This window comes from Nuphar pumila, chromosome 2 (assembly GCF_984573655.1).
Source record: "Nuphar pumila chromosome 2, dmNupPumi1.hap1.1, whole genome shotgun sequence".
Taxonomy (NCBI): Eukaryota; Viridiplantae; Streptophyta; class Magnoliopsida; order Nymphaeales; family Nymphaeaceae; genus Nuphar; species Nuphar pumila.
The window spans coordinates 11,045,391-11,070,754 of record NC_143250.1 but is presented as its reverse complement, the minus strand read 5'-3'; the positions used below and the strand labels follow the sequence as shown (position 1 = coordinate 11,070,754).

Below are 25,364 nucleotides of genomic sequence, written 5' to 3'. Positions count from 1 at the left end.
ATGAGTTCAAGTGGAGCTTAAACAAGTCGAGCCTGTCCGAGCTAGCTCGGCTGGTTGTGCAACCCCTACCGAATCCCTGGGCCGTGATTTGAACTCACGATCCACCATTAAAATAATGCAACTCTACCAGGTCAAGCCATCTTACTGAATCCCCAAATCATCAGTTTTTCTAAAAGGTCAATTGCGCAGATTCAGTAGGTCTAACCTACATGGATGGTACATCACTATTCTCCATATACTCACCATGACTCTTTTCTAAAACAGATTGCATACATGTCACCATCATGGCCGGGGAGCAGAAAAATGATAATTATCATGTCTTCTTACCAAACCAATCATACCACATTATTATGAAATCCGTTTAATAATGATGCACGGAGCCGTAATACATTATAACCAAAACTGGAGAAAAAAAGAAAGAAAGAAAAAAAGCCAATCCTACCAGTATCTTCCCGTTGAGAAAATCGATAAAAAAAAAAAGTAGGCTAGCATGATTTCAACCTACAAATCTCCAAAAAAATCTGCGCCTGAAGAGTTTGAGGAGCCACTCTTGCTGGATTTCTTCTTAGTGGTTCCTGTCAAAACCAAGCAAATGCAACGTAAAGGAACAAAATTAACCTTTTGATTATCACATTGTGCATAGAATAAATGAAAGTATCATGGTATTCAGAAATAACAGGATCGCCATATTTAAATGAGCTATTTATAATGTAAACTGAATGTTAGTTTCCCATTGAAAATCAAGCCAGAACAGACAATGGGTTCTCAGAAACTAACTAGTTTGTTACAAGAGAGAGCTCTTTGTTGTTATCACTTTGTGCTTCTGTGTTCAACACAACAAAATAAATGCCTAAGACTTCATTTCCAAGAAAAGTTCAGCTATTCATGGGAATTATCCTAGATATCTCTCGCAATGAAAATGTGAAAACTTTTCTGTCGTACTTCACGATTGTGAAAAGGCATAACATGTCTACATAGCAAAACTGCAAATATTCAAGTAGATATATGCTAGGCATGAGCCAGCCCAGTCATGAAAAGAAAACAGTGACAAATTCCAGAGTACACCAGACCTTTTGGAGCTTTAAGAGTCTCAGTGTCAACATCCATATCAGCATCAACAGAAGCTGTTGACTTCTTTGGATCATTTTGACAGCTTTCGAGTAGGTATGGCAGGTCCCAAAGCTTCATTAATTAAAAACAGCAAACAGGATTTCAGAAAACATAATTCAGCTGCTGGTCCAGGTACATGCAAAGTGCCGCATGCATGTGTGTGTGTGTGCATTTGTGGAAGTCTGCCATCATGTCAGCCTTGCCACCTACCTTCAGCCTTTGATCATGAGAAATACTACCAAGAAATTTCCTATCATGTGAAAAAGCTGCCAAGTCAAACAAAAAAGGCATATCAACAAACAAGCTTAAACCTCATTTAAGCAAAAAAAGAGTGAAGTCTATAGTGTAGAGCATACCAAGCCCTTCAATTGCATAATCTGAATGCTCAGCAATCGGCTGAATAATTCGATTTGGTAAGACACCAACCAACCTACAGGTGCAACAAAAACAACACAAAGAACCATCGATATAGAGATGTACAGTGAGCATATATTATGTAAAACATACAAAAGAGAACCCACTTAACCTGATGACCCCATCTTCACATCCCGATATTAAGGTATCCTCATCAAGCTGATGGACATGACAACCATCAGTAATCTTGAGTGTCAAAAGTAAATAATGAAACATTCACCATAGCATGCTGAGAAGCAACAGATAGAATCAGAAATCTTACTTTTAGCAGTGCCTGGACTGAGTTCGGGTGCCCAAGGAACCGATCACTGTTTAGACAATGTCAACCACAAAAGCTTAGAACAATCAGTAGGCTTCAGGGTAAAACTGAAAGATGCTCTTTTGTTTAAACAGTTACATAGAATAGTATGGAAATTACTGTAACAAGTTACTCCTATTTACTCTCTCAATCACCTGCACATTGATTGCACTTGTATACCGACACGCACTATTCTTACTGAAGAACTCTACAAAATAGTTATATTGTGAATCCTATTGTTAATTTGTTATATCTATCTGAAGTAGCATTTTGTAGAAATTAAATTCAACCTAAAATAGGAGGAAAAGATGAGGAACCAGTAAGATAATGCAACCAGTACTGAACAATACAACCAGAAACTTTATTCACATCATGCATATACTTGTCATGGAAGACAACATTTCATTTCAAATGTTCCTATTATCACAAGCTCTATAATACCAGACTAGGTTATATATATGCTTTACCTGCAGGCTTAGTTCGTGTAAACTGCAATTTGTGACAACCTTGTTAATGGCACTTTCCTGATATGCTTACAAACAAGGTGGATCTGACCATCATCCAACACAAACACATAGAAACCAAGAAGAATAGCCCATGTGTGCTAATTATCATGTTTGTTTCTCTTGGTATTCATGTTCTCTTCCTCTTGTATAGATCCTCTTCTTCTTGCTTCTTTAACATTCTACTTCCCCCTTCATTTCTATGATTGCATCACGGTATTATTACTTTTCAATAATACAAGAAAATAAAGTTGCTGGAAAACCAAGGATTGAGAGGCTCTTGCAAGATGAAAACATATCAGATAAAGGTAGTTATTAATAAGGTTTTCCTCTAACCAATTCCATATCCATGAGAAGCAGCAGTCCATGAACTATCATGTCTTTGATTACATGAGTGGCAGATCTAGAAAACCATGTCCAAGCTCCATGGTTAGCTATGGATTTGTCAAATCAAAAGGATGGTGCTACTGAGCAAGACCCCTGCCACAGAGGTTGCCAGTTTCAGGCAAGCATATAGCATGAATGCAATTAAATGCCATTATCCACATGGATTACCATCTTAGTCATCCTCTATTGCCATTAGGTCTGGTAAACAAATCAAACTTGAGGTGTTCAAGCTTGAGCCTACGAAGTACTAATGCAACCATAATTTGTAATTCATGCACACTGTCGTAAGCTGCTTTTGACAGCAAAGAATGGAATGAGTTCCAAATAATACTTTAAGAGGACAAATTATATCAATGTAAACCTCAAAGAAAAAATTTGCATAATGTTAAAGAGGACTTGGAAGGTATACACAAGATGGAACTAAGGATTAACATTTCAAAATGCAGCAAAATTTCTAGCAACTTTAAAGACTAGTTAATGCTAAGCCAAGACAAATGTTAAACTATAAATAATGGAACCATCCTTAGTTTGTTTATGAGTCATCCTGCAGTTCATCTGCCTAACCACATCACACCAGGAAAAGGTGGGGAAAAGCCATTCATAAGAGTACATTATATCAAAGTAAATTTTTGTGTGTTTGTTGGACACAGTCTTGCCTAGAAAATATACAAGAAGCCATAAGAATTGACAAATCTAACCTGCAGTCTTCAAAATGGCCCCAAGAATAAAGCAAAATGTCTCCATTCTGTGCTCCACATAAAACTTTTTGACCATCCTAATCAAAACAACATTAATAGTCAGCAGTTAAGTAATGAGATTAGCTAGAAACAGAAGTATGTAAAGACAACTCAAAAACACTCCATTTGTCCACAAACATATGAACCAATATCAATAACAAGAAAAGGAATATGGTGCTGCTCCACAAGGAAAAATAATATCATTACAAAACAAAAAGCTTAATAAACCAAATGGAAATTTACATTTAACTGCCTAGCCTATCAGCATTTTACGGTTAAATACTCACAGTATAAAAAAGCTCAAATATGCTGCCTCGCCTTTTGAGAAATTGATTACACAAGTGCCTAAGTTAACATTCAGCTGGTTTTCAAACAGAAAACATCAAGTTGACATTGAAGCTACAAATTCACCCTGCCAAGGTTTCTAATCTTCCTTATTAATTTCAAATATTTTTCCTCTCTCCATCATTTCATGGAGGATTCTTGAATGAATTTGAATAACAATGAACAGTTTCTGTGTGCATGACACCAAAGGATGGTAACATAATACTTTGGAGTGAGAGAGAGAGATCCCACCCTTTGCCAGCTGCAAAATCCGATGGTGAACACATGCTTCGCAGAAGAATGAGAAAGGTGAAGTGTGGAGCAGCAAATAAGGGGGTGTTGCAGTAGGAGTGAAGGCAATGAGAGTGGGATCTGTGGGCATTTCCTTCAAACTACCATGTACCTTGAACATTTTGTTGAATTGATCGAATAAAATATATAGCATAGCCATAGATATCGAAATATTTATGAGAAATACAGGCCAGCCGATATTAAAGGATATACATCACAATATTTTCAAAATATCAGCCATAACAAAAATAAGGCAATATTACTGTCATAATATCATCATAATTAAAAAAAATCTTTATATAAAAATTATATTTTTCCTAATTTTTTATTATAAAAAACTTATTCTAAATGGTGTTTTGTGTTTTCATGAAAAATACTACTAAAAAATATTACTTATCATTTCTAATTTTTTTCTTACATTTTTAAAAATTTTAAAGTATTAGTTATTTCTCAAGAATTTTCTGAGAAATACCACATTTTGAAAAAAATCATGAGATATACTCTCTCTCTCTCTCTTACAACTAGTTTAATGCATGGTTGTACGTATCGTTACTTTTGGGTTTTGCGATACAGGTACGATACACACTCGTATCGCGATAAAGTATTGGCACACTTAAAAAAAGCCGAAAGTTATCCCTTTTCATTTTGTGTTTAAAAGCTTCTTGAGTGCCGAGTTCTTCATATGTCTAGAGTCCATTAGAATGGAACCCACGAACCCTAGGTTCCGTGAGATCAATTTGGGGGCCGATTCATATGAAAAGGAGAGGACTTTTGCGATTTTATCAAGAGTGCATTGTCACCATTTTTTCACTCAAGGGGGTGGGTTAAGGTACAAAATCCTATTCTTTACTTCTTATTAAGTGTTTTCGGGGAAAGGTGTGTTTGAAGGTTCTCATTTTTTGCTTCTTATTGAGTTTTTTAATTGGTTATGTTTTATTTTAGATCCTTCAATGTTGTCTTCACGTTCATGTCTTATTAGAGATTATCTTGCATGGCAATATTGCAGAAGCATTGATGATGTACCACGACTAGGGTTACCACTAAATTTGAGATGTCGGTTTTGTGATGCCATTATTACAGGCGGACTACATAGATTTAAGCAACATATTGCAAGTCAAAATCAAAATGTACATCCATGTGATTCTCCATCTATTCCTGCCACTTTTCGTGTTGATGTTATTGTTGAACTAAAAAAAATCAAAGAAGAAATTTGCAAAAATGCAAAGATGAAGGACTTTCAACAATTGTTCTAGGTTCCGAAGATGATGATGATGATGATCCAATTGCCAAAAAAAGGCCAAATATAAAGAGATCATTGCGTGGAAGTTGAATGCAATATTGAGGAAATATTGTCCTAATGTTTGGCAAATAGGCTCTAGAAGATAGTTTAGTTTTACGATCTTTATAGTTTAGAACTTTAGAGATGAAGATAGCATGTAAGACGTTGGTTAAATGTAATGCTTTTAGCTATCATGAACTCTTAGTAGTTTAGTTATGAATTATGACATTTTAGTATGACTCGGATGTGAATTTAATATTGTCAGTAAGTTGGTTAAATGTAAGGCTTTAATAGTGTTTAAAATTTAAATTATGTAGTCTTTTATTCATATTGTCAGCTATCAATTGCATGGTTTGTTATTAATTCAAATTATGTAGTTGCCTTCATATGTGATTTTATGGTTGCATTTTGTGCAATTCATCATTGTTTTATGTGATATGATTTTTTTTAATTTATGCAAATTTTTTCTGATTTTTCTAGATTTTTTTAAAATTTTTGGAAATTTTTTTATTAAAAATTTACAATACGTTTACGATACGATACAATGTTACTTTGGGCCCGACCGATACAGGTAACGATACGATACTTACAACCTTGGTTTAATGTTAAATAAACCCATATATATGAGTTTATTTAACATTAAACTAGTTTATTCAACATTAGTTGTGTTTAACTAATTGAAATGTTCAAAATACTGATGAAAGTAATGACATTTTTTAAAATGCATGATCATTTTTGGGCAAAGATAGTCTTTTGATTGAAGTGAAACAAAATGCCAAACACTACCATTACTTTTAACAGTATTTTAGTCATTTCAACAGCTTGAATGCCATAAACACAACTAGTTTAATGTTAAATTATATATATATATATATATATGTGTGTGTGTGTGTGTGTGCATGTATGTTTCCAAGAAACCCCACTAAACTTAGTGTCTATTGAATGGTGAAAAAAATTAGTGGATGAAGTGGTCCAAGAGGATTCTTGAAGGTTCGTGTATTCAATTTCAGTACTACATGTGCATCATTCAGTCTTTATGTGGTAAAAGAGTAGACCTTAATCCAAGTCCATGTAAACCAACAAGCAATCAGCATATCCAACAACTCATGAAAATGCAAACGTCTGGATGCATTGTTCATGTAATATTAACAAAGCAAACATGCTAATTTGCGCCTTTATACAGAAACCCAAATTGGATTGACAGGTTGGAATTAATGTTCAGTACCTTCATCAACGTGATGGATAACAGGTCACAGTCATAGCAGTCAGACCGTGATTGAACCTGCCAATAATGCATGAAAACAACAAGACTTGGCTCACAACTTTATCAGGAAAAAGATCATTAGTGGGAAAAGCAAGCAATGTTAAGAACTGGTGACAAAAATTAAGAAAAAAATAGTAACTAACCTTATTTTTCCGAAGACTACACACAGAGAGTGTTCCATCTCCACTGTATTGAAAAGAAAACGAAAGAGCAAGAGCAAAAGAAAATTCTTTAGTCTCCTATACCATCAAGCCATCAGCGAAAAGTAGGTGTGGTGATTAGGGTAGCCAACTCAGGCTAGCTTTGGACCCTCAAATGGCTCCTCAGGCTTAGGGAGAAATCAGAACATGCCCATGTGGTTTTACCAGGCTGGGGCTAGGTGTGGAACTGTGGATCCCATGAATCCTAGATTCAAACATGAGCCTGTTTGCATGTTTTACCAGGTTTTCTGGTACAATTGCAAATCAGGCCAAGGCCCACCATAAAAATTTGCATCCATAACCCAGTTCAAATAGCTATTGGCAGGGCAGGGCAGGGCCTGTATCAATAAAATAGTAGATAACATGTCACCAGTTATTTTCTAAAGAAAGCTACAGTATAGGACGGCAACTATCGTGACCTATGCAAGAGTTCATAAATCTTAAAACAGAAGCCAACCATGACCAAGAGTCCTGTAAGATATGGGAATGACTATTTTGCAATCTCCTTTATAGAAAAACTTACCTTGTCTTTGAGAAGATGGAATGATTAATACCCTACTAAGATAAAGGGACTTGTGAAACATGAATCTCTTCCAAAATATATCCTTAACCATCCGCTAGGTACTAGAATAAGACCAAGATACATGATAACTTCATAATAAAAGATGCAAATCCTATTCCTAATCATCTTCAGCTTGATATCAGGGTGAACAGAATGCCACTGTTTCCACCTCAAGCTCCTCTAATTAAAAAAATCTACCTATCGGAAACCTTTCCAATAATCCAAAAAAGAACATCAAATAGACCACCAAGTTAGCAGTCAGCTATGTGGTGATATCATAATAATGATGCAAGTCACACAATTTGGTCTTCCCTCTTGAGGACCTTCAGTCTTTGTGTCCATTTTAATTTCTTCAATAGAGTCCCACTTGGTTATTATGTTAGTTAGTAGTCCACATAACTATTGCAAAGGACATCCTTCAGCATCGATATGAAATCTCAATAGGCAAAACTCATAACTCATAATCTCCTAATAAAGCCATATTTATGTACTTATACGTAATCATTACTGCAACCTCTAAAATCCAAGACAAAAAGCATTTTTCTTTAATTTTACATGATGTAATCACATTTAATCAAGATAAGACTTTTATCATATCCTAAAATCTTAGTGTTCTATCTACTAACTATCAAAGCAACTTTAGGAACATGATTAGCAAACTTACAATAATTAATTGGAAAATAACTTTAGATAAAAATGTCACAATTATTTACAAATTTTACAACTTAACCCAATTATGTAGGGGGGCATAAGAAGACATTAATGTCTAACCAAATCATTCCAATTCCAACTCATTAAGAAAGAAAGGGGATATTTACCTTGTTCCTAGTAGTTGCATAGTACTAGGGATAAAAGTCATATCAGTAACATATTCCTCATGAGCATTAAAAGAATTGCAGCATGAATTTTGCCGAGTATCCCACACCTGGATAAAAGACAACATTAAAAAACATAATAAACAAACATAAAGTCAATGAACTCGTATGCACCTAGAAAAAAACACAATTATGCATTCAAGGTGGTATCTTGCAGCGGTCAGAAGAGAGAACAAAAACAGGCATGAAAGTTCAGATATGTAAATACATCCATTCTTCACTATAACTTATTGCATGTCCTTTTTTAAACCTTAACATGCAGGAGTTATGAAAACTTGAACTAATAATTCTATAAAATTCCACTTAAAAAGGTAGCTTAAATACTAGAAATTCATTTCAAATATTTAAGATTGAAATGTTTTGATGAATGAAACAATTATCACTTTCTTACAATATTATCCATTTTCAAGTCCATATTACTGAAACACAATCAATCAGCTTGCAAATCTCAACTGAAAGGGAAATCTGGAGCAAAGAACAGTTTCCCCATCCCATCAGGCATCAACTTGTCAAAGGCCACACTCTGAAATGCATATATCAAATCACATCAGAGTGGTTATTTCTACTCATTATGGAAGGAAATGATTCTTTCTGGAGCTACCTGCTTCCCGCCATCCATAAACAAGCAGTAGCCGTTGGATTCCAATTAAAAGCTCTTCCATCCTGCCTGCCTTGAGATTCACATAGTATTTCATCCATTACTTTTGCCAACATTAACAAGTGGTCCAGCATTGAGGCACATTTGCTGTTAGGTACTAGAACATGTGAATGACCGATCATAGTAAGGGCATCATAAAAAACATACTCTTCAATGAAGACCACGAATTGTCTCAAACTGATTTACCTTAGAATCAGCTCGTTACCATCCTACCAAAAACCAGGCCAGTGAGGACCTTTTCTTAGTAACTACTGCATATGAAAATCAAACCTATTCAGTGTAGCCACTCTATAGTCATTTTTACAGGTTGACCCTCTGCATCCACAAATTACCCATGTGTAATTGAGAAAAGTGGCCCTGGCAATGTGAACCCAACTAATCACCCCTGTCCCACATTCCACAAGCCATGATCCTGGAGGCAAATGTGCTGAACTCAATCTCCAAATGCTCCTTGATTTGAATATATTTTTTAATCTAGTGGACACCTTTAGTCTTGATGAGCTGCAAATCAACAGTAAAACATCCACTTATTTGCACATTGGTATTCTTCATAAACCTCTACTCCATCATGCCTGGTTGGTTACCTTTAAGCATAGATGTATCAACCATTTTTAATATCAATGCTAAAAGGAATTGAATCGTGACGCAAAGAATCACCATGTAATAATATTAACCACGTTTTTTCACTTTCGATGTGTGATCACTAAAAACTGAACCCAAAGCACATGAAAATCCTAGAGCTAAAAACAAACCAAGCCAATCCCAAGCCTGAGATCTTTGAGCCAAACATGGACAACATAAGGTTTGAACATGCCGCCTCTCAAGTAATTTCCCAAACATGGAATTCTCTCCCAAAGCTAAACAAACTCAATAAGCTTTCAGAAAGCCTGGACTCAAGCTTGAGCTCAGCTAATTTGATCAAATGAGCACCAAAGTTGAGCTCAGGCTCCTCATTCATTGAACAAATGAGCTTGGGCCAAGCCCAACCCATGCAAAAATAAAATTCTTAAGCTTTTGTGATAAATGTAGAAGTATAAAGCAATTATGTGTGAAGCAAAAAAAAATATTAAATCATGAATCGTATTTGGTACCTTGATTAATCCCATATCATCTCCTGAAGAAAATGTCATTTCTGTCAAATTTACCAAGCGATTAACAGCATCCCTGTGAAAAAAGAAAAAGAGAGAGGATAGTAAAAAGGTTAAGACAAGTTTATGATAAATAAGTAAAAACGCTAACCACCCCATACAAATAAGTAGAGATACAGGAAATCATGTGATCTAAAGCTTTGAAATGTAGGCATTGTCGTATACAATTGTCTTGTTTTGTATTTACAAACAACATGAGAAATTTTTTCCTCGGGAAAAATTGGACCATAATATGATTCTTGGTACTAAGATGATCAAACACTAACATGAGAGAAATATTAAATTAAACCATCAATCAAAATTGATCATTTGAGTGCAGGGCTCCAGAAAACTAGGAATCATTCTGAACTAGAGTACAATAATTGAGTAGAAGTATTTACCATAGGTATTTATCAAGATTCATCGTGCAAGCAAGGATGTTTGTGTAGATGAATGTTTCAAGATATCGTGGTTGAGGCATGACCCAGAGTCCATAATTCGAGTGAAATTAAATCCTAACAAGTTCACTCCAGCTCCCAATTGAGATACAAGTATGACTAGGCAAAATGTCATACCACTTCCAGCATGTTTCAACTTTATATTAAGCCACAGCACAGATGTGACCAGCGATGGTTGTAAAGTGACTATTGTTAAAGTTGCATATATAGGTGTATATATATAGTTATATATACCTATATAATATGTTTGCATATATATATATATATACATATATATATATTATAATTGTAATAGGTAATACTCATTAGGGGTATTTTTGTCTTTTTACATTATATAATATGTTGCTCATTAGAGGCACTTTAGACATTTTTATCTCTTTGTATTTTGTGTTTTTACTAAGGGCATTATAGTCTTTACAATGCCCTTGACTCAAAGAGTCGTTGGAAGCACATTCTAGCTGTTGGGAGTGCTCCCAATGGCTCTTTGAGCCCTCCTTTGTCTATATAAAGGGGTTGAATCCCCTCTTGTGAGTATGCTTTCTCAAACATTTGATTCCTAATAAAATCCTATATTTTTAACTTGTGCTCTTGGCCCCTAAGTGGCTTATGTGCATGTGTTTTGGTACAGGCACACGGGTACAGGTACGGAGGGTACGACCCAGCAATTCCAAAAAATGTGGGTTCACGGACGCGGCTAAATATATACTGAAAATATATATTATATATTTAAAATATATAATATAATATAATATAATGCAGAACATGCGAAATGCATTGTCTGGTACCCATACTCGTGTCAACACGTGCTGACATGGGTACGACACCCAAAGTGTCGTGTCGCGGTATCTTAGGTTCTTGTATTGACCCATAAGTGGTATTTGTATTTTGCTATTGTGTTCTTGTAAGCCCATAAGATGCACATCCTTGTATTATTTTTTCCTCTTTCATTACATGGTATCAAAGCCTTGGTGATCTATGATTATAATTTGTATTTGAAGATAGCATCGTGGACCATGAAGATCGAAGAAGTGTCGGTTTGTTGCCTCAAGAAGCATGTCATCAACCATCTTCATCTCCTTTTTTGTCCCTCTTCTTTTTTCTCTTTTTCTCTTCTTTTCTCTTTGCTTTCATGGCCGACAAGGAAGTTGCAACTGTTGCTCCCATCAAATTTGATGGAACCAACTACAACATGTGGGCCACCGCAATGAAAAGAATCTTAGTTGAGAAAGAATAGTGGCAATTAGTTGATGGTTCTATTCTGAAACCTCAACCCTCTTAAAGGAGATAAAGCTCTCTTGGATTACAAAAATAGCTATAAGGCATAGAAAGTAGGTCATGCTAAAGTGCTTTGTCTCTTCATGGAAAGCATGTGTGAGGAGCCATGTGAGAATATCTTAGAATTTGAAAGAGTGGATGAGGCTTGGACTTTTATCAAGCAAACATATACCCAAAGAGATGTTGCTTATAAATGGGAAATATGTAATAAGATCCATAAGTGTACACAAGGTGACAAAAGTGTGCGGGAATACTATAGATCTTTAAAAAAACTTTGGAACCAAATGACTAAATTAGAGCCTATTTGGGACACACCCAATGATGCTCGTCTAAAAAAACAAATTTTAGAAGAATATTTTTTTCAATTTATGCAAGGTCTTAGACCCGAATTTGAACATGTAAGGGTCACTAACACTCATCGTGAGAAAGATGAGCCTCCACCTCTGCATGAAGTATTAGCCAAAGTATGTAGGGAAGAAACTAGGTTAAATACCATGACTGTGCCCAAGGAGCCTAAAGATAATGTGTTGATGGTCCAAAGATCCGGTGCCAACACCAATGCCTAAGAGTCTCCTCACTTCACAAGAACCAACTTTAGGAAGCAACGTAATGATGAAGGTCATATGCTATAATTGTGGAAAATCGAGACACATTAAGCCCTATTGCCTCAAATTTAAAGGAAATGATTAAAAAGAGCAAAGAGCATAGATGCATCATATGAGGATAAGAGTGAAACCAATGGAGATTCCAAATCCATTGAAACCATATTGTTGTCCCAACTAGTGGAGGCCCTATAACTATTTATCAAAGGTTTATCTTCTTTCGTCATGGGTGTCGTCGTCTCCTCTTCTTCTCTTACAGGTAAAATTACTTCGCTCTTGGACTCTGGTGCTTCTTTCCATATGACCCCTCATAATTATTTATTTTCTGAATGTAAAAATCATTCAAGTAGATCTAATATCTTTATCGTCAATGGTTCATCACTTGACATAAAAGGGATTGATAATTTAAAAAAAAAAAATCAAAATTTTTATACCAAAAATTAGATTTGTTACAAAACTCAATCTAAATCTTCTTTCCGTTTCTCAAATAGTCGATCATGGTTGTAGGATCTCCTTTTCATCGGACCAATGTTTGGTGCAGAATCTCCAGTTCGGGATGGAGATTGGAGAAGGTCAAAGAGAAGAAGATCTCTACTACATGGATCAATTGATAATCCCTAAAAAATATTTTTGTTACAATGTATAAGATTTACACATTATTTTGTGGCATCAAAGGTTAGGTCATCCTAGCATATCTAAATTATCCAATGTACCTCATTTGAAGAAATTATAATGGAAATTTTGATTGTACTAATTATAATCTTGAAAAAATTAGGACCATTCACTTTCAAGAGAGAACAATTTTTGCTACTAAACCACTTGAATTAATACATTTGGATGACCTAAGGTCTGACACCAATTGTATCTAAGGGTGGTTATGTTTATTATGTGATATGTGTTGATGATTATTCTCGATACACATAAATTTATTTTTTCAGGCACAAAAATGAAGTATTTGAAAATTTTAAAACCTTTCACAACTTGGTCAAAATTTTATTTGAGTCAAATATAACTATTTTTTGCTATGATTCAGGGGTGAGTTTATGTCATGATTTAAAAAGTATTTAGAACTAAATGAAATTGTACACCAAAGATCTTATGCTTATACCCCTCAACAACATGACTTGACAAAAAAAACATAGGCATGTCATAGAAACTACTAGAACCCTTATTTCAAAAAAATGTCCCAACGAAATTTTGGGTCCAAGCTGCATTGTTTTCCTCATAAATAGAATTCTTTCTATCAAGCTTTAAAACATTACACCTCTTTAAAAAAATTATAAAATTTTCCCTAATTATTCTAGATTAAGAACTTTTGGATGCAAATGCTTTGTTTTTGCCAACAAAAATGACAAATTGTCCCCTCGAGCATTTTTTTGTGTTTTCCATAGATACGGAGAAACCCAAAAAGGATTCAGATGTTATAATCTTCACAATGACAGATTTTATCTCTATAAATGTGACATTTTTGGAAAAACAAAAAAAAATTATCAAAATGTTCCTAAGAAAGCTAGTAACTACTCTTTCTTGTTTGAATTGCTTTCTAAAGATAAAGAAGATTCTTTAAGTATTGATATTTTGAATGAAGAACCTCGACAAAATACTCCTAGTAATGTGAATCGTGATGTAGATAGAAGTAATCATATTCTTCAATATAGCAGAAAGGGCAATGATAGTCAGCCCAATGCCTTGGACAAAAAATCTAGCATTGAGTCACAGGAATCTAGTACCCTTAGGAGATCCACTAGAGAATCTAGACACCCAGATAGGTTTGTATCTTATGAATCTTTTTCCCCACAATATAGAGCATGCCTAGCCAAAAAAAATATTATTTTGAACCCAATTCTTATAAACAAGCGAAAACCCGTCCAAAATGGATAGAAGCCATTTACATAGAAGTTGATGCTTTAGAAAAATCTAACACATGACAAATAGCAGATTTACCTAAAGAGAAAAAGTCCACAGGTTGTATATGTGTGTACAAAGTTAAAACCAAGAGTGATGGTGCCCTTGAACGATATAAAGCTAGGTTAGTAGTCAAGGGTTATTCCTAAGAATATGGTATACATTACGATGAAACCTTTGCACCAATAGCTAAGATAACTTCTATCAGATCTCTTATAGGTATAGTTGTCATTAGGAATTGGCACATTTATCAAAAAGATATTAAAAATGCATTTTTAAATGGTAAATTAAAAAAAGAAGTATATATGGATCCTCCACCAGGATATGAAATTCCAGCAAAAAAGGTTCTTTATTTACGTAAATCCTTGCATGATTTAAAATAGACTCCTATGGTTAAACTTGGTTTTAAATCATGTTATACTAACACTACTATGTTTGTTAAGAAATCTAATGCAGGTGTTGTTATTCTTTTTTTCTATGTTGATGACATGATTATCACTGGAGAAGACAAACAAGAACTTAGTTATGTTAAAAATATTTTAAAACAAATTTTTGAAAGGACTGATCTATATTTTTTAGGGATTGAGGTTGCATACTCAACCCATGGTTATTTACTAACTCAATCCAAATTTGCTACTGACATCATTCACAGGTCTGGAATCATAGATGAAAAAAAAGGTGGACACTCCTAAAGTGATTAATGTAAAAATGAAGATTGATGATGGCACACCCTTGGACGACCCCACTCCTTACCGCCAAATGATTGGGGGGCTTACTGATTTAACCATTACCAGACCTAACATTTATCATGTAATACATACAGCTAGCCAATTTCAGCATTCTCTTATTGTTGTGCACATGAGTGTTGTTATGCGTATTACTAGATATTTACAAAATTATTTTTTAAAGGACTTTATTATCTTCTGCTCCACTTAACTTAATTGCCTATTTTGACTCAAACTGGAAAGAATACCCCAATGTTAGATGCTCAACTACTGGTTTTTGTGTGTTTATAGATGACTCACTAGTATCCTAAAAATGCAAGAAGCAACAAAAAGTATATTTGTCATCAATTGAAACTAAGTATCATGCTTGTTAGAAGACATGGGGGTGTATATATAGTCATCCGCGAAGTTATGTTGTGACAACAAAAGTACTATCTACACAGTTGGCAATCACATATTTCATGAGCAAACAAAACATATTGAGATGGACTGCCACTATATTTGTGAAGAATATCTGAAAAATGCCATTATCCTGCCCTATATAGCATTGAAATTTCAGTTAGTCGACTTATTTACGAAAGCACTTCCTTCTTTCCAGTTTTATTTTTTGCTTGATAAACTTTTGGTGATTACACCATAAGTTTGAGGAGTTTTTAAGTTGTATATATATATATAATTATAATAGGTAATACCCACTAGGGGTACTTTTTTCTTTTTACATTATGTAAGAAGTTGTGCTCATTAGAGTCTTAGACATTTTACATTGACTCAAAGAGTCATTGGGAGTGCTCCCAATGGCTCTTTAAGCCCTCCTTTGTCTATATAAAGGGTTGAATCCCCTCTTGTAAGTATGCTTTCTCAAGCATTTGATTCTTAATAAAATCCTATATTTTTTACTTGTGTTCTTGACCCCCAAGTGGCTTATGTGCATGAGTTCTTGTATTGATCCATAAGTGGTCTTTGTGTTTTTGCCAAGGTTGTATTGTATCATTACCCATATAGGTCGAGCTCAAAGTAACGTGATATCGTATCGTATCATAAATTTTTAATAAAAAAAAATTCAAAAAAATCATGAAAAATAAAAAAAGTTAGCAAAAATTATAAAAAAACATCACATGAAACATTGATGAATTGTACCAAATACAACCATAAAATCACATATGAAGCATTTATGTCTCTATGAGCCGCATAAGCTATCATCAAACACAAACTAATATAGAATCATAGATAATATTGCATGCATATATCACAAGAACAATTCAAAATATTAAATATCTTGCAATTAAGAATAGGCCACAAGACTCATATTTTCATACTACATAAACAAAAATATTATGGCAATAGTTGCACTGAATTTTCAATCGATTTTCACTTATTACTTGAGTGCCCCATTGCCATGCCAAATTATCTTATTGTCATCTTTGTTGGAGGAGTGTGAAGCCTGATTATACCTTAATATAAATCTTTAATTTTCACAGATAAGTTGATGGGGAGGGTTGAAGGGGGCAGCACCCCCGAGGCAAAAATTTGTAGACAGTAACTTTGTAATTTTACTCATAATAAAGATTTTTTACCTTAACCCATTTTCTTAAGTTGAAAATGGTGGAAATGCATTTTTTTTTACCATAACCCACTTCTTTGGGTGAAAAAATTGTAAAAATGCACTTCTAATGGCCTCTAGACAAATGGAGTAGACAAATGGAGAAGTTGAACCTAAAAAGGTATTTAAAACCCAAAATGAAAAAAGTAACTTCCAGCCTTTTTAAAGTGCACCGAAGGTGTATCAATACACCCTGTATCGTATGATACGGCACAATACAGGAGTGCATCGTACGATATACTCGATACGGGTATGATACACACTCGTATCTCGTATCACAAAACTCAAAAGTGAGGATACGCATCGTGACACATTGTACGATACGGGTTTTTGTTGTGTTCTTGTAAGCCCATATGAGGCACACTCTTATATTGTTTTTCCCTCTTTCATTACAACTATGTGATAGGAGTAGAAAAAAAAAAGTGCAGACAAATACATGCATTTGCACATATCTAGAGACAAACATGCACACATGATGATCGTTACCTTATAGAATAAGTAAATAGGCATTTCCACACCCATCAAAATCATTAGGGGAAAAAACATAAAGAATGGACTTTGTCATTCTCCTAGAAACAATCTCTGAAAGAAAACACTCTTGTTCAGGACTATACATACAAGAGAGGGCTTTCACGTTGGACAGGAATACTTATCTAAAAGCAACTCATATCCTATGTATTATTCTTGGAACACTATCCAAGTTTGGCTTAGTGAACCATAAACTCACTCAGAAAGCTAAACCTCTGAATTGGGGTGCCCTCTTGATCACAAATTGGAGGGGAAAAAATCTGTTATACAGTCCATCATATATTTGTCATCAAGCATGAACGTCAGCACCTCCTTTTTCATAAATCTAGAGGTCAAATGGATAATTCCCTTAGTATGCTCCTGATTTGTACAAGATGAAAGCTCTGTGTTGTACAAGTATTGCTTTTGTCAAGCAGGTACAGACGTCAACCTATGCTACGGATACGGATGCAAGAACGGGACACAATGTGGATGTGTTTCGTACGATAAGATAATTTTCAAAAATTAGGATACAGGGACACAGCCATACACACAGATAGATGTGTGTATGTGTACTAAAAAACAATCTTAAAATACTATAACTAGGAACATCGAATCATGAAACTAGGTTAAAACTGGAATGTAATATAATTGATAACAAATTTTAAAACAAAAAGAACTCAGGAAAATACAAAATAAGTAAATAAGATCATAAAAATAAATAGGCAAAGTTAATGACACAATGTTGACTGTGTAATAAACTAATTTGACTGTGTACATGAAGTGTCGTGTTGTGTCCATGAAGTGTCTTGAGTGTCGTAGGGCCTCGACACAGGATACACATGCTAAATAAAGTGTCTGTGTGACATAGAAGTCAATCAGCATCTTGTGACATGCTTTTAATCACTTCATGCAATATAATCATTGTCCCCCACTGCTAGCTGAATTATTAGCTAGACCCACCTGGTTCACAAATCACAAAACCAGAGATAGCTCCCTTCTTGTCAAGCTCAAAGAGAAAATGTTGTTTCTCGCATTTATTAACCATTCAGAATCCTACAAGCAACTCTTCATCCAAAATAAAAATTGAGAATGGACAAGGGTCACCCTTAATCACCATGTGAGTGTTTTCTACATGTTCTACATTGTTTCACAACGTAAGCTGTGGAATGGCAGCCACAATTGGGGACTTTTCAGCTTCCTAGAGCTCAAATCCGGGAAATTCACCAGCTCGGACAATAGAAAGCGACTAAACTTAGCAGCTACAATGTGTGTGCATGACTTCAGTTTGTTGGTAATGCAGGTTGGCATCTTGTTGAAGCACTCTCCGGCTAATTGAGCTTCAATTTCATGATTGTAAAGTGTTTTTGTGCATTTTTCAAATGAGGAGATCGGTATCGGGAGTCCTTTATGTGAGAATAAAAAGGTAACTGCAGAACCAAAACAACAACAGAAAATTATGGTAATTACCCATGGGCATTCTCCATGCGAGCAATCCGCCGTCCGGTCTCGACATCAGTAGCAACTATAGCCTGATCCACCGAACCGGTCACCATCACTATCAACAGACCCCGAGAAGAAGCAAACAACAGTTAGCTCAAAGAACAAATCGAGAAGGAAACCGAAGCAAAACCCAATTCCCAACACCCAATTACCACTTCCGGACTTGAGGAAACAAACCGCTCGGCATGATTCCTCGTGGGGCCGAACATCCATCGTTCTATGAAATCCATAAACAACCACAGAAATTCACCGTCTGCTTCCATGGAACGCGTAATTACTCAAAAAATAACCTTGATCTTGTGGAATTCAATACCTTTGCAGCCCCGATTCAGCGTCGTAGCGATACCTAAGCCCGCCCACAGAAAGTCATACAAGCATTCAGAATCGAATTGAACCCAAGATTTTTTTTTTGAAAGAAAGTAATTCTTTCAGCATAAGTAATAGAGTTACAGCAGGATTTGTGAGAAGTGATGAGGTATCACGCCCACAGTCCACTCAAACAGTAATCAGAAAAACAGGGCGTGTTTCACATCCCCTGCTAACAGGAGTAACAGAGAAGCGTGAACAACAGAAAAAATCGAAGAAGGGGAAGAGAGAGAGAGAGAGTTACAGATGGAGGTGGCCATCGATGAGGGCGGTGGCCACGATCGGAGACGAAGGGTGGAAGTCGAGGTCGAAGGCAGTCTCCCCCGTGTCAATCTCCATCTTGCTCGGGGGTAGTTTCCTCAAATCTCTTCCCCTGCCAGCCCCTGATCAATGCAGAGGGAAAAATGAAGAAGAAGATGGAGAGGGCGCAGAGATAAAACCCTAAACCCTGACCCGAAACTAGAGTTGCAAACGGGTCGGATCTAAGCCAAACCGATATTAGACCCGAATTTTCCTAAGTGAATCCAGATTTCAGATCCAGATCCCACAAAAGAACACATTGTTGAATGCCAAATCGGGATGTGAGCCACAAAACATGTCTCAAGGATATCCGGTGGCCATGGAAGCACAACAGAAGGCCGTGAAGTCTTGTTGGATCTATAGGAGGCGATTGGCTGAAACCTGCCTGGCCAGTGGCATGTATCACTATGCACTTGCTTGAACATTAGTTGGATCGGATCTCACCAGTTATATCGGATTCATTATTTTTTGTGATTAGAGTGCAATTGAAAGAAGCAAAAATGAGGTCAGACTCAAGGGCGAGTCTTCTCCAACTCGGGAAAGAATGATGCAAGAGCATATCAACAGAATTTCGGTTCACAAGATCTATTTAGATTTATTTTAGATTTTGAATTGTTTTCTTTTATTTTAATTTTTTGTAATGGATAAGAGATCTAAATACTTGATCCATGTTTCAATTTAGTAGTTCATTAGGATTAGCAAGTTTCTTAATTGATGTTTATCAAAATTAGTATGTTGAATTTACTTATATTATGATTCATTTCTTATAAATATAGGGAAGATCTAAAGGTTAAGAGAGACTAGAGTTGGATTCAAGATTTTTTAATTTCCAATTTATTTGGTTTATTTCTTACTTTGCATTATTTCTTATAATTTTTCATTATTTTCAGCAATTTTCTTGAATTTATTGCTATTGTTCAGATTTATTTCATATTTTCCTATATAATTCATAGTTGGTTATATTTTTCTCATAAATCGTGTTTTCGATTTACATCCTCAAGCTTTCAACAAGCACAAGCACAAGCACAAGCCAAGCTTCACTCATTTGGCTTCACTTATTTGCACAAGCCTACCCAACTTTAAAATTTTCATTTCTGAGATCAATTGGACATGCATGATTTAGTCAAAAAATAATTTACAGAAATTTCAATATTTATTATATTAACAAAATATACTATAAGTTGTTATATCAATTCAAGGTAGAAAGTGTGTTATATACCTTAAGCAACAATTTGAAATGCATTAAGAAAAATAGCACGCCTCATTTGATATTGGCTTAGTGTGCAACATCACATACCTCTTAAGCGAATCTTGAGAAAAATGTGAGCATGATGATGAAGAAACACCATCAAGATTCAAAAAAATCTAAAAGGCTCAAGTAAATGATCCATTAGACAAATCTAATACTTAGTTTGAATAAATTAGCAAATAAAAAAAATACATGAACATGAATCTAACATCAGGCTTAGTTAGCCCTTTCTATGACAATGACAAACACTACAAAGAATGTGTCGCGCTTCAACTAGGGAATGACTCTAGAGATGGACAAAAATCTAGATCTAAGCGGTTATAGGTTCATGCTCCAAGTATGAGTGCACTAGGCTAGGACGGATTTAAAAGAGTTGAGGTGCTCATAGACTTAGACCAATGATGAGCATGATGGGGCTCGACCATGAGCAGAGATTTTAGATATTAGATGCCTGAAATTGGGAGATTATAGGCCAACATATCCAAATTGAGGTGTTATGCATATAACTAAATCTAATTGGCTAAAGACTTGAGGTGGCACAATATGATTAGATAGAGTTATAGCTTAGCGACTAAGTTTTATGAATTTAGCCGGTTGAGAAGGCCAAGATTTCGATTTTGAAAGGTTAGGGGTGCATTTTTGGGTTTTTGACAAGTTCTAATGTCCAAAATACATTCCAACTCAAAATCGGGACTTAAACCAAAAACAAACTCTTTTCAATCACCCAAAACAGGTCACAGGATCCACCTCTACTAAGATCCAAAGACAGCAAAAAGTAGATCTAGTTCATGATTTTAAAGGTGATGAGCACGCCCACAAGCATCTACCAAGAACCATAGAGTAATGGGTTGAATGTTGGTTTTATACTGAGTATGGTGATGAGTTGGATGCTCCAAAGTTCATAGGTCGAGATGGTCCAAATGCATTCTTTGATTGAAATTATACAATTGAGTATACCTTTAAATAGTACCAAATTTGACAACAAAAGAAAGTCCTCTTAACAGCTATTGCATTTCAAGATGCAGCTCGACTACGGTGAATGGGTGTGAAACTCACTCATAAATGTAAAGGACTAGACAGAAAGACGACCCCAATTATAATATAATATGTTTGTTCGCCCCTATGGTCAAGTGAGAGATGTTGGATCTGGATATTAGATCCAATTATGGCCATTGGTTGATAGAATATTTGGTTTGTGTCTTTGACCCAAAAAAAATACTGAATCCCAATCAAATAAAACCCCATTAGAACATATCCCAAGTGAACCTCCTTTAGTACCTATACAAAAGCTTATATTAGAACCACTTGCAGGACCTACTCAAAACCTTTGTTCAAATAAAGATATTTTTTGTCCAAATTCCTTTAATAGATCCAAACTTAATTTAGTGGATCTCCTTGAACCGTTCTTATGCCCCCAAATATCTAACCCAAAGTAAACCTAATTTAGACATAAGGTAGATCTCCTTGAACCCACCTTATGCCCCAAATATCTAACCCAAAGTAAACCTAATTTAGACCTCGACCTAGAACTACTTGACTCAATCCAAAGTTAACTTCCCAAAACCCTTCCCAAACCCTTCCCAAACCCAAATCTATGAAAGAATCAATCCTTAGTAATCAAGTCCAAAACTATCCAAACTCTATCTCACCTAATCCAAGCCTACTCCTAACCTTAAACTTGTTAGGATTGGATCATTATGGCTTTTCATGGTTAGCTATGGACAAGGCTCCTTTAGAGTGGATCCTAATTTTGACACAACTGCCTACTCTAGATCTATTTGATCCGTTTTACTTTGAAGGACATATCAAGTGATTATGGATGGTTTGGAAAAAAATATTATTGGCCTTGTCAAGCATCTTGCTCCAAATCCATAAAGCTTCAATTTTTTTAGAGTAGTATAAACATCTAAATTTCATATTGTGGACAAACAAATTTGAAAAAAACACAAGCACGATCCAGACTTGAGGCAAACTCTTCTCCAACCTAAGGGAGAATGATGCAAGAGCATAAACATTGGGTTTAAAGTTCCATGAGATTTATATTCATGCAGGGAGAACGTTATGTTTTAAATTTTTTAGATTGTATTTTTTATATTGGACTTATATGAGATTTATATCTAATTAGAAAGTTAATTAAGATAGTAACTTATCCTGATTAGAGTTTATCAATTAGGTAATTTGTTTTGATTGTGATTATGAATTCTCATCTATAAAAATATGCATGTTTATGCGGTCTTGCATAGTTGAATAAGAAAAAAATGTTTTTTTTTTATTTTCAGATAATTTTTAGTTTCTTTTATTTCCCATATTTTTTTGCAATTTCATTTTTTTAGATATTCTCTTAATTGCTCAGATTTTCTCATAAGTCGGTCAACTCATCTACAACATAACTTCATGATTAAGAACTTGAGATCCATATAAAATGTCATTTTTAATATTGGGTTTGAAAAGGTGTGCTTTGCTTATTTCGTCTTAAAATAGGTCAATTTAATATATATATATATATATATATATATATATATATATATATATATATATATATATATATATATATATATATATATATATATATATATATATACCAAGTTACTCCAACTAGTAGGTTCTCAATTGTCCCTTAAGAAAATATCACCCTTTTTGAAATGTCAACATTTGTTATTTTTGTTTCAATCTGTCACAAAGACACGGGTACGATACTACATGTGATGCAAGTACAATGCAAGAGTTTTAATCTTGTCGAAAGATGATTTTTTTTTTTAACATTTAATTTCTGGTGTTGCACTATCGTAGCCAGGTCTCGGATTCGAATCCCACAAGGGTTATCCACAGCTTGTCTATTTAACAAAATAAATATACGTTAAGGCCCATTGTTAATGTTGTTAAAGTCTCCGGAAGAATTTTGTCCAAGTAAAAGAAAGTGATTTAAAAAAAAAAAAGGGAGTTGGGGTAGTTGGCTGAGCCTTAGCTATCATACGGGTAGTCAAGGTTCGATTCCTGCGGGTGTCACCCTTTTGTGCAAGCGGATGCCCAGCATAGGCCCTGAGGTCAAGGGTCCTAGCCTAGGAGTTTTAGGTCTCTAAAACTACCGCCGTAGGTTTGACAGGCTGAGCCAGTGCGACTAGGTCTTCTTCGACATACATGATTTTTTTGAACAAATAGAAAAAAAGTGAATTAAAATAAAAATGACCTAATCTTGGGCCATTAGAACAGAATGTGGCCTGATTTGACAAAGAAAAGTGGGCAGCACTCGGGATGGCAGTGGACCCAGGGAAAGTGGGGGCCCGCCTCGCCCCGTTTGGACCAGGGATGAACGGTATGAAACGGGGATGGAGGCCGGGACGAAGGTTAAAATCCATCCCCGTTCGAGGATGGAGGCTGGGATGGACATACACTTTTCCCCGCCCTGCCTCATCCCCGCTTCATCCCCATCCCCGCAATAGTCCCACCCCGCCCCACCTCATCCCCGTTTGAACCGGGGATGGAGGACATGAAACAGGGATGAAGGCGGGGGTGGAGGTTAAAATCCATCCCGGGGATGGAGGTGGGGCGTGGGTGGAGACCTTGTCCCCCGCCCCACTGCCATCCCTAGGCAGCACAAATGTAGATTCCTATGTTATCTAAAAACACAAATGATAATTTTAGGGTTTGTCATCTGATCATATATATGAGATCCATCCGAGTGGAATATGGATCTAATTAGACATGAATCAATATATCATTTGAGTGATCCAGAAATTTGATCCTGATACAATAACATGACAGACCCCTTCGAGGTTAATGAAAGCCCTCCTTCCCTTATATAAATTGGGGCAGCTCTTCAACTGCATGCACATGTTGGGCCCAATAACTGATTGGATCAAGGTGGATCCAATCGTGTGCCTGCGTTGAATTGGATTTATCGTTTTGGCTGGTCATGTGTGACCCGTCATGAGAAGTAAAGTGGGACCAGCCATCAAAAAAGTCAATTTCTGCATTTTAATTATAGCACAGGTGGGTGGCCATAAGATATTGGTTTCAACTTGGTTTGGGGCCCCGTAATCAGCACGACCCGGTCAGCTAAACTGACTATTTTATGCTCAGATCCAGATATATATCAATGGGCTAAAACTCAAACATTTATTAATACCCATATCTCCTGAACCTACTTTGCGAGTCATTAGGGTTAATGTCCAAACTTTATATGGTAGGTGTTATCTGGACAGCTGATCACATGGGAAGTAGGGATCTAAACGGATCGGATTCAGACCAGACATAATCTGATGTAAGATAATCAGATTTGAAGTCAGATCCAAACTTGAATGTTAGAGCTTATATCAAACCCTAATATATATATATATATATATATATATATATATATATATATATATATATATATATATATATATATATATATAACAGACTCGGATTTGGTCAGACATCTGACTCAAACCTGACCCTGTACAGAAGGCTCGTCTTATTGTATTGGCTCTACGGCCAGCGTTAATCTTAAAGATAAACAGCCAAAATGGCTAGCTACAGTCAACAGATTGGAGTAAAAAACATTACTTTATATATATATATATATAGAGAGAGAGAGAGAGAGAGAGAGTAATGTCCTCGATCTGCCTGGTTAGGCCCCTTAAAAAATTATAGTTTTGTTTAGTGACAACCGGGTTTTGATCACCAGAATCTAACCTGTGTATACATGTTTTTTTGGTGATTCAAAATCAATGGCTATGAAGGCATCATTTTTTTCTAGGCTCATAAATTTTTTTTTATCAAAAATATGATCTAAGAGTCGATTCTCACTAAATTGAGCATGATAAATACATCTAACGGTCAGATCTATCATAAAACACTTCAAAC

General features: G+C 35.5%; 1 protein-coding gene across 1 annotated transcript; it reads right to left on the bottom strand.

The window, feature by feature from the left end:
* Positions 1 to 327: 327 nt before the first annotated feature.
* Positions 328 to 19,344, bottom strand: LOC149844742 (WD repeat-containing protein 55-like). The gene is made up of 15 exons (XM_089997322.1): positions 19,215 to 19,344; positions 18,918 to 18,950; positions 18,757 to 18,821; positions 18,572 to 18,659; positions 9,994 to 10,066; positions 8,188 to 8,294; positions 6,751 to 6,793; positions 6,569 to 6,625; positions 3,411 to 3,487; positions 1,787 to 1,832; positions 1,637 to 1,683; positions 1,467 to 1,540; positions 1,321 to 1,376; positions 1,071 to 1,182; positions 328 to 575 (listed from the first exon to the last, which is right to left on the bottom strand). Exons 1-15 carry the CDS (start codon positions 19,307 to 19,309, stop codon positions 502 to 504), a joined length of 1,047 nt encoding a protein of 348 aa, XP_089853448.1. The 5' UTR covers positions 19,310 to 19,344; the 3' UTR covers positions 328 to 501.
* Positions 19,345 to 25,364: the final 6,020 nt, after the last annotated feature.